The sequence below is a fragment of the Chiloscyllium plagiosum genome, chromosome 4 (genome assembly GCF_004010195.1).
Source record: "Chiloscyllium plagiosum isolate BGI_BamShark_2017 chromosome 4, ASM401019v2, whole genome shotgun sequence".
NCBI classification, from domain to species: Eukaryota; Metazoa; Chordata; class Chondrichthyes; order Orectolobiformes; family Hemiscylliidae; genus Chiloscyllium; species Chiloscyllium plagiosum.
In genome coordinates this window covers 2576019-2587213 of record NC_057713.1, presented here as the reverse complement: position 1 = coordinate 2587213, position 11195 = coordinate 2576019, and the positions used below count along the sequence as shown (strand labels likewise).

At 41.2% G+C, this 11195-nt stretch overlaps 1 protein-coding gene across 5 annotated transcripts in view; it reads left to right on the top strand.

The window, feature by feature from the left end:
- Window positions 1-11195, top strand: part of ankrd29 (ankyrin repeat domain 29) — a 99525-nt gene that overhangs the window by 53916 nt on the left and 34414 nt on the right. For 4 of the 5 annotated variants that reach the window (XR_006311339.1, XM_043687600.1, XM_043687599.1 and 1 more), the window contains one exon: window positions 5510-5608. Coding sequence is in view for 3 of the 5 variants with exons in the window: in XM_043687600.1 (XP_043543535.1) it covers window positions 5510-5608 (99 nt within the window). In the remaining 2 variants the exon portion in view is untranslated. Of the gene's footprint in view, window positions 1-5509; window positions 5609-11195 lie in introns of those variants that run through there. The other variant, XM_043687603.1, reaches the window with a different exon arrangement.

Below are 11195 nucleotides of genomic sequence, written 5' to 3'. Positions count from 1 at the left end.
CAAGTTTGTGAGACATGATTTCCCATGCACAAAGCCATGTTGACTATCCCTAATCAGTCCTTGCCTTTCCAAATACATGTACATTCTGTCCCTCAGGATTCCCTCCAACAACTTGCCCACCACTGAGGTCTGGCTCACCGGTCTATAGTTCCCTGGCTTGTCGTTACCACCTTTCTTAAACAGTGGCACCACGTTTGTCAACTTCCAGTCTTCAGACACCTCACCTGTGACTATCAATGATACAAATATCTCAGCAAGAGGCCCAGCAATCACTTCTCTAGTTTCCCACAGAGTTCTAAGATACACCTGATCAGGTCCTGGGGATTTATCCACCTTTTAACCGTTTCAAGGCATCCAGCACTTCCTCCTCTGTAATCTGGACATTTTGCAAGATGTCACCAATCTATTTCCATACAGTTTATATCTTCCATATCCTTTTCCACAGTAAATACTGATGCAAAATATTCATTTAGTATCTGGTGTTGTGTGATTTTTAACTTTGTACACCCCAGTCCAACACCAACATCTCCAAATCTTCACAGAGAGAGAGGATATGAGTACATGAGCAAGGATGTCTTGCTGCAATTATACTTGGGCTTGGTGAGACCATACCCAGACTATTGTGTGCAGTTTTGATCTCCTTTATCTGACGATGCTATCGAGGGGGTGCAGCAAAGGTTATCAGGGAAGGTAATAGCCAAGCAGTATTCTTCCTGAACTAGCAAGTCAGGATAATGTTCTCAGGGTATAGGAACAAATTGCTACAGATGCTGGAATCTGTGCTGGTGGCAACAAATGCTCGAGAGCACTGCACCCATGGAGATAAAGCAAGTTAATGTTTCGAGTCTAGATGCCTCTTCTTCAGAGCTGAAGTGAAATATGGAGGGGACAGCTTATATACTATAGTTTGGGAGGGACAGTGAGTGTAGGATTCTGATGGAGAAAAGATGCTGATAGTTCAGATTAAGTGATCGGAATGTGAGAATGACAGCGCAATAGAGGCTCTCCTGCCAGACACCAAACATAGTACAGTTCAGCACAGTACAGGCCCTTCCTCTGTCGATGTTGTGCTGGTCTTTTATCCTAGTCTAAGATCAGTCTACGTACCCTTCATTGTACTAACTTCCATGCACCTATCCAAGAGTCGTTTAAATGTCCTTTTAATATATCTGACTCTACTACCACTGCTGGCACCTACCACTGAGTAAAGACCTACCTCTGACATCTCCCCTAAACCTTCTGCCAATCACCTTTAAAATTATGCCCCCTTGTGATTGACATTTCTGCCCTTGGAAAAAATCTCTGGCTGTCCATTCTATCTATGCCTCTCAACATCTTGTACACGTCTATCAAGTCACCTCCCATCCTCCTTCGCTCCAGTGAGAAAAGGCCTATCTCCCTCAACCTTTCTTCATAAGACATGCTCTCCAGTCCAGGCAGCATCCTGGTAAATCTGCTTTGTACCCTCAAAACTTCCATATCCTTCCTATAATGAGGCAACCAGAACTGAATACACTATTCCAAGTATGGTCTAACCAGGACTGTACGGAACTGCAGCATAAGCTCGTGGTTCTTAAACTCACCCCCTCTGCTAAAGAAGGCATGTGATCTGTTGGCTTTCATAACAGCCTTATCAACCTAGGTGGCAACTTTGAGGGATCTATGGACACTGCCAAGAATCCTGTCTTAACCCTGTATTCAATATTTAAATTCAACCTTCCAAAATGAATGACTTCACACTCTTCCAGATTGAACTCCATTTGCCCCTTATCAGCCCCGTTGTGCATCCTGTCAATGTCTTGTTGCAACCTACAACAGCCGTGCACACACTCCACAACTCCACCAATCTTTGTGTCATCAGCAAATTTTATTAACCCACCCCTCCACTTCCTCATCCAAGTCATTTGTAAAAATGAGAGAGCAGAGGTCCCAGAACTGATCCCTGTGAAACACCACTGATCAATGAGCTCCAGGCTGAATACATTCCATCTAGCACCAACGCCAATCTTCTATCGGCCAGCCAATTCTGTATCCAGGCAGAAGTGGGTACTGCAGATGCTGGAAATCAGTCTAGATTAGTGGTGCTGGAAAAGCATAGCAGGTCAGGCAGCATCCGAGCAGCAGGAAAAATAGATGTTTCAGGCAAAAGCCCTTCAGGCATGAAGGCAGGTAGCCTCCGGGGTGGAGAGATAAATGGGAGGGGGGTGGGGCTGGGGAGAAAGTAGTCAAGAGTACAATAGGTGGAGGTAAAGGTTATAGGTGGGAAGGAAGATTGTCAGGTAGGACAGGTCATGAGGATGGTACTGAGGGGAAGGTTGGAACTGGGGTAAGATGGGGGGTAGGGGAAATGAGGAAACTGGTCCACATTGATGCTCTGGGGCAGAAGATGAAGTGTTCTTCCTCCAGGCATCTGGTGGTGAGGGAGTGGCGGTGGAGGAAGCCCAGGACCTGTACGTCCTCAGCAGAGTGGAAGTCTTTGGCCCAACATTTCAACTCCCCATCCCACTCTGCCACTTTACCTCAATTAAGATCTGGAATTAAAATTCTGATCATGAAACTGTTATTATCATCAGCCAATCTTCTGCTAATAATAACAGGAACAAGAGGGTGTAGATGTAAAGTGATATGCAAATAAAGTAAGGAAAATGTTTTTCACTGTTATGGACTAGGCCAGACTACTTAAAATATTCTTAAGCAGGCAACCCAGACCATAACTTTGCAATTTGTTTCGGTAAGTGTACAGTGAACATTAGCTAGGTTGACTACCAGATTTTAAAACAGACAAAAATTTATTCACAAAATTACACAATAAAATGCAAAGAACAGAATAAAGAACCCCTACAGAACTCAGTCTATCCAAACTAGACTTAATTATGTTGTTCTGAATATACACAACAGTCCCAATAAGCGAACCCCTTAAACATAGTAAAAATGAAACAAAGGCTTACAGGTTGAAGTTAGAAGGGCAAAAGGGGAGAGAGAGTCTAGCAACCTGTTTCCACAAAGCCCACAGTTGAACCCCCAAACTAGTTCTGGACTGAACTGCTCAGCTAGAGAGCTGGCCATGCCCCCTTGACTTACACAGGTTACTTCTAAATCATGACCACTTTGGCCTGAAGTCTCATCTGTTTACATATAAACAAAAGGCCTCTCAAAATCCTTTTTCATCTCTGTACCAAAGTAGCCATCTCTGAGCTGAGAACTGTTTTACGACCCCTCTGAAAAATACCAAGGACATGGTATCCTTGAGAAAAGGAACAGCGTTATGACAGTGAGTAGTTAGGATCTGGAATACATTATCTGGAAATGTGATGGAGGCACAAAGTTCAACTGAGGCATTCAAGAGAACATTCAATGATTATTTGGATAAAAATAATGTGGAAGGGTATGGTGAAAAAGAGATTGGCACGAGGTAATGCTCATTTGCTTGTCAGTGCAAGCATGGTGGGCCACGCAGATTCCTTCTGTGATGTAACACTGCTGTAGTTCCCTGTAAAGTTAACTTTTTTAACTTTGTATTCATTGTATGAGTATATCCAAGTCTTTCTGAATGTCAACATTTCAATGTTTCATGTCTTTTTTTAAAAATCTGCTATTCTGTTCTTATCATTAACGTGAATAACCTCACATTTTTAGATTATGCTCCATCACTCAGCTTATGGCCCACTCACTTAACCTGTTTTGCACTTAAGCTGTTATCCTTGCAACTAAAATCTATTAGATTTAATTTAATAATTAGCTCATAATCTGTCCACATAAAACACTAAAATATCAGTCATGATTTGGAGATGCCGGTGTTGGACTGGGGTGTACAAAGTTAAAAATCACACAACACCAGGTTATAGTCCAACAGGTTTAATTGGAAGCACACTAGCTTTCGGATCGATGCTCCTTCATTAGGTGATAGTGGAGGGCTCGATGGTAACACAGAATTGATAGCAAAAATTTGCAGTGTGATGTAACTGAAATTATACATTGAAGAATTGATTGTCTGTCAAGCCTTTCATCTGTTAGAATACAGTGATAGTTTCACTTCTTTCATGTGTAAATCACAAAACCCTTTTTTTTAAAGTTGCATTCTCGGGTTAGCTGTTAACAATGGTGATAGCTGGGCAATATGTTGAAGGTGTGAGCCCCCTGTGTTCTCTGTCTATGACCTGATGTTTAGATTAGAATCAATCTAAAAAGTGAGATAAGAGTTTTACATAAATTCATGCAGTTTTTGAGCAAAGTGCAATGTAACTCTGCAAGTACAAATTCACCCCACAAAGTGTGTGTGTGTGGGGTGAGTGCAGTGTGTCTTAAGTCTGTAAGGGAGTGTGTGTAGGCAAGGATGCTCGGAGGCATGGTACATTGGGGAAACCAAGCAAAGGCTACGACAACGGATGAATGGGCACCGCACAAATATCAACAGACAGGAGGGTTCCTTCCCAGTTGGGGAACACTTCAGTGGTCCAGGACATTCAGCCTCGGACCTTCGGGTGGACTTCGGGACAGGCAGCAGAGGAAAGTGGCTGAGCAGAGGCTGATAGCTAAGTTCTATCCATAGGGAGGGCCTCAACCGGGACCTTGGGCACACTCTCTCGTGCTCTCTCTACAGACGAAGACCCACATGCACACATATATTTTGTGGGGTGAATTTGTACTTGCAGAGTTACATTGCACTTTGCTCAAAAACTGCATGAATTTATGTAGAACTCTGTTATCTCACTTTTTAGATTAGAATCAATCTAAACATCAGGTCATAGACAGAAAACACAGGGGGCTAACACCTTCAACATATTGTCTAGCTATCACCATTGTTAACAGCTAACCCGAGAATGCAACTTTAAAAAAAGGGTTTTGTGATTTACACATGAAAGAAGTGAAACTATCACTGTATTCTAACAGATGAAAGGCTTAACAGACAATCAATTTTTCAATGTATAATTTCAGTTACATCACACTGCAAATCTTTGCTATCAATTCTGTGTTACCATCGAGCCCTCCGCTATCACCTGATGAAGGAGCGTCGCTCCGAAAGCTAGTGTGCTTCCAATTAAACCTGTTGGACTATAACCTGGTGTTGTGATTTTTTAAAATATCAGTGTTACATAAAAATGATTTTGTTACTTTCAGACCAGTGCTCCCTTGGCTGGTTTTACATCAGTTCATAAATTCAGATTTATTCCAATCTATTCACTCCTATGCCTCCTGTGCTCACTGTCCAACATTGATTCCTGGTCGTACAGTGGCTTAAAGTTAAATTTCATACTTGTCCATGGCATCGCTCCCTTAGTCTGTAACCTTCTCAAATTTTACAAATCTCCCAAGTATTCGGTATTCTTCCAGTTCTGGCCTCTTGTTCATTCGCAGTGGTTTTAACCCTACAATTATCAAACAAGATTTCAGCTGTCTCTGAGAAAGCTTTGGAATTCTCTCCCTAAACCCCTTATCCTCTTTCCTTCTTTCTCAAAAGCTAGCTCTTTGGAAAAGCCTATCCTAAAAACTCTTTATTGATTTTGTTTAGGATCTAACGACTCCATTGTGGATAGCAGCACAGATGGGATACAGTGAAGTTGTAAAGCTGCTGCTTCAGTGGGGAGCTCATTCAGATACTGCTCGTAAGGTTAGATCTCTCTTTGTTAACACTTTTTCAGCTGAAAACATCTGGTAAAATTTGGTGACTGGGACTGGAATAGTGAGCAATGGTTTAACATCTATATCAGGGACAGCACCACCCTCCAAGATTGTGCAACTTTCCTTCCATCCTGAAGACAATCTATAATCTAAACATAAAACCTTGTTTGGGAGATTTTGTTCAATAATGGTTGTGCCCTTGTGAATACAGAGGCACCAGGCTATCATGGCCTATTGCTCAGATGCTTATAAAGTCATAGTCCTATCGTATATTAGAATTTTTGCTATCTAATTAATGTGAAGATCAATATTATTGAAATAACTCCACAAAGGCCAGTATCCCATCACCACATTACCCTTTATTTACACATGAACAGTCCTTAACTTGTTGATTTTTAATTTTCCAAACATAGTCCCAGTCTATCATAGTGTTAAGGGCTTGGATGGGGAGGAATTTGTTAACTATATACAAGAAATCTTTTTTTTAATTCAATGTGATAAATTTGAGGTGCTGCATTTTGGAAAAGCAAATCAGGGGAGTACTTATAAGCTTAATGGCAAATTCCAGGGGAGTGTTGCTGAACAAAGAGACCTTTAAGTGCAGGTTCATAATTCCTTGAAAGCGAAGACTCGGTTAGATAGTATAGTGAAGAAGGTGTTTAATCTGCTTTCCTTTATTGGTTAGAGCATTGAGTATAGGAGTTGGGAGGCCACGCTGTGGCTGTAAGGAATTGGCTTGGCTATTTTTGGACTATTATGTGCAATTCTGGTCTTCCTGCTATAGGAAGGATGTTGTGAAACTTGAAAGGGTTCAGAAACGATTTACAAAGATGTTGTCAGGGATGGAGGGTTTGAGCTATAGGGAGAGGCTAAATAAGCTGGGGCTGTTTCCCTGGAGCATCGGAAGCTGAGAGGTGACCTGAGAGGTTTGTAAATCATGACGGGCATGGATAGGGTAAATAGACAAGGTCTTTTCCCTGGGTTGAAGGAGTCCAGAACTAGATAGCATAAATTTAGGGTAAGAGGGGAAAGATTTAAAAGGAACCTAAAGGGCAACTTTTTCATGCAAAGGGTGTGCGTGTATGGAATGAGCTGCCAGAGGAAGTGGTGGAGGCTGTTACAATTACAATATTTAAAAGACATCTGGATGGATATATGAATAGGAAGGGTTTAGAAGGATATGGGCGAAGTGCTGGTAAAGGGACTAGATTAACTTAGGATATCTGGATGGGTTGGACCAAAGGGTCTGTTTCCATGCTGTACATTTTTATGACACTATATGGATGTACCTACTGGAGCAGTTGCAATACTTACCCTTATTTCCTGACAAAAGGTCAAGTGACTAAGGTGTTAGTGGGGGAGCATTTTGGGGCAAGTGATCATAACTATTTTAAAACTGCTGTGGTTCTGTTCGCCGAGCTGGAAGTTTTTGTTGCAAACGTTTCGTCCCCTGGCTAGGCGACATCATCAGTGCTTGGGAGCCTCCTGTGAAGCGCTTCTTTGATGTTTCCTCCGGTGTTTATAGTGGTCTGTCCCTGCTGCTTCCGGTTGTCAGTTTCAGCTGTCCGCTGTAGTGGTTGGTATATTGGGTCCAGGTCGATGTGTTTGTTAATGGAGTTTGTGGATGAATGCCATGCCTCTAGGAATTCCCTGGCTGTTCTCTGTCTGGCTTGCCCTATGATAGTAGTGTTGTCCCAGTCGAATTCATGTTGCTTGTTGTCTGCGTGTGTGGCTACTAAGGATAGCTGGTCGTGTCGTTTCGTGGCTGATCGTTTGCCACAAATGATCGTTTGCCACAAAACACTCACTTTACATGAAATAACTTTTTTTGGAAAAAACCCTAGGCTTCATATCCAGAGGGTCAGAAGAGGAATGTAGGAAAGCCAAGGTTATCACAATGGTAAATAAAATCCAAAAGAACTGCGGATGCTGTAAATCAGAAACAAAACAGAAGTTGTTAGAAAAGCTCAATGGGTTTCAGAACTGAGGAAGGGTCACCAGACCCAAACGTTAACTCTAATTTCTCTCTGTAGATGTTGCCAGACCTGCTGAGCTTTTCCAGCAACTTATATTTTTGCTATTAGAATGGATAGTGCTCATGTCATTGGACTAGTAATCCAGTGGACCTGGTTAATGTCCTGAAGAATGACAATGTGGTTGACTCTTAACTGCCCTCTGAAATGGTCCAGCAAACCACTCAGTTCAGGGGACATTTAGGGATGGATAGCAACTTCTGGTTTTGTCACATTTCACTAAAGAATAAAAAGCGCTTGTGTTGAATTTGGTTAGACAAATTTACACTACTTTGTATAGTTCTGGCTGTGATATCATAAAAAGCTACATAGAGCTACTGGACGGTTTGCAGGAAAGGTTTACAAAGATGATCACAGTCATAACTTTACACACCAGGAGAGGTTTGGTAGGCTGGGTCTCCTTTTCTCTTGAAAGAAAATCTGAGGCATGATGTAATATCAGTTTTTAATATTATGAAAGATTTGGTAGAGTAGATACAGAGACAATGAGCAATTTTCTGCTCCCGGAGATGGCAAGAATAGTTGCAACCATGATAACATGAATGAGGCAGAATCCAAAATCAGAATCTTGCTGTTGAGGTGAACTTTAACAATTAAGTCTTCTCTCCTCAAAAAGTGAGTCTAAATTCTTGTCAACAGATGCAAGAACATAATATTGCATATATCTGTATCTCACTAATTGCACAGCTCACCGGAATTCATTTCAGTTTCCTAATTAATATCTGACAATCAAAATGCTCAATGCTTCAGATACCTGACCACATAACCAAATCTTAAATACTGTGAATAGTTTTGATTCCCACATCTAAGATGTACTGGCATTGCAGGCAGCTCAGAAATGCTTCACGAGGGCTGAAACCGGGTATGGAAGGGTTTTTTTTCTGTGAAGTTGAGTAGGTTGAGTTTGTGTTCATTGGAGTTTAGAAGAATGAGATGTGACCTTATTGAAACATAATATTTTTAGGATGTTTGCGGGGTAGGTAGATGTGGAGGGGTTGGTTCCCATTTTAGGAGAGACCAGGACTAGAGGGTGGTATCTTAAAGTAAGGTGAGTAAATTAGGACAGAAACGAGAAGGAATTTCTTCTCCAAGGGTAGTGAATCTGTGAAATTCCTCTCTGCAGAGGAAGAATGGGTTGTTGAGTAAATTCAACAATAAGATAGACAGATTCTTTAAAAGAATCGAAGGTTATGTAGAAAAAGCAGAAAGTGGAGGATTATCAGATCAGGCCATGATCTCATTGAATGGCACAACAAATTCAAAGGGTTGAATGGTCCATATCTGCTCCTGGTTTCGATAAAGAAGACAACAGTGTACTGATTCAGAGAGGCTAACAATGTTTTAGTGACACATTTCCGGGTTGATTGAGCTGGGAGTGATATTTTCTATATGTTCCCCTTCCATTTATAAAATTGATTGAGTCCTCTGCTTGCTATATGTAAGACTCCTCGAGGGCTGAACTGGATTTTCATTTGCTTTAGTCATACAATAACTTGTATGTGACTTTCCCTTTCAAATTTGGTTCTGATGTCCTCACCTCAATAAAAGCAAAAATGCGTAAACCTTGCCTTGGACCATCATTCTCTGATTATCACTAAAGCAGTAAGATTCATAGAGCACTTCTGTGCAGTTGTATCAAAATCTTGAGTTATGGAGATTGGAGTCACATCAGGAAGCACATTTTCTTGTGAATACTGCCGAGTTTTCCCACATCCTGAGTCTGCCCCTCATGTACCTTACACCCCTACAATCTCTACATAGTGTTACAGAATGATCCTTCACTGTACCCTTGCAATTACTGAGCATGCTCACTGGCAAAGCTACCATTTCCATGTGTTAGAAGTTTTGAGTTCTTCCACTTGGCTCAGTGATAAGATTTTGACATGTGATTTGGCCATTGCCAACACCACAACCTTATAATTTACAATGTGGAGATGCTAGAGTTGGACTGGGGTGAACAAGATCAAAAATTAAAGGACACCAGATTATAGTCCAACAGGTTTATTTGAAATTGAATGCTTTTGGAGCTCAGCTCCTTCCTCCGGTGTGGTACAATAGAGAAGTATAAGACATAACTTTTTTGCTTATAAAATACTAACAACTTTAAAACTAGCTGCCCTTGTTGAATCCTTTAATCAGTTAGGAGGTAGACTACTGATTAAAATGCAAAATCTAGATTCCTTTCAGGTCATCACCCCTAGATAATTGAAGATTTTATCAATGTACAAGAGATGACATCTTGCATTAGAGATAAAAATCACTCAACTTCAGGTTATAGTCCAACAGGTTTATTTGAAATTGCAAGCTTTTGGAGCTCCGCTCCTTAGTCAGGTAGCTAGTGGGGCAGGATCATAGGACACAGAATTTATAGTAAAAGATCAAAGTGTCATACAACTGATGAGATGTATTGAACCAACCTAGATTGTTAAGTCTTTAATCACTTAGAATGGGGATGCAGGTTTTGATAGATTAATATGTAAGTCCCAGAATTTCTTTTAAGTCACAGCCCCATGATAATTTAAGGTTTTATCAGTTTTTTTTTTAAAAAGTGATCTCCCAGCTCAGACAATGCATTAAATATGTGAGGCTAGAGTGATTCTTAACTTTGTCCGCTGCAGTCCAACTCCAGCACTCCACATCATCTCAGGTTGGTTAGTGCACTCGAGGTGTGAGATCCCATTTCAAATCTGTTTTAAGCTGAGGTCAGATTTTAATTTTTTTGATAGAAAAGAATCTTGAATGAAATTACTCCCCCCAGCATGTGTGTGAGAGTATATAGTGTGGTGGGGTTACCTGTAGTGTGACATGAAGTCAAGATCACCGTTGAGGCCATCCTCATGGGTGTAGAACTATCAGCCTCTGCTCAGCAATTTTGCGTTGTTGCATATCTTGAAGTCTGCCTTGGAGGATGCTCACCCTAAGATCAGAGCTGAATCATACCACGCCTGAAGAAGGAGCTGAGCTCTGAAGGCTTGCAATTTCAAATAAACCTGTTAGACTATAAGCTAGTGTTTGGCCTTAAATGTATAGCATGTTTTTCAGAACCCCAGTCATGGAACAAACCTTTCCCTCTTAAGGCCTGTAAGTTCATGACTGATTGTGTCATCGCTACAATAAATTGAAAGAGCATGATCCTCCCTCCCAATGAAGACCTGATTTCTCTCATAAAATGTTATTGTTAACATCTGTGTCCCCAAGAATAATCTGGAGCATCTTGACTCCAACCTACAACTATAGATAGATGACTGATCTCTAGTTACCCAATTTAATGATCATGAGAGATGTACCAAGGTGTATAGTGTTTGAAAAGCAGCACATTCTTTCGATGGTGGAGGGTGCTCCACATCGTTCACTTCCAAGAACATTCTTAGCTCCTATTGGTATAAATAAGACCTCAACAGACATTAGAACAGTGGAAGTTCAAATAACTACTCAGAGGCTGGTATCTCATCACCAAGTCACCCTTTATTTACATGTGCACAGTCCACTGGCTGTGGCCAGCCAGCTTGGAGTCAGTGCCAGCAGCAAGGAGACTTTGAATTC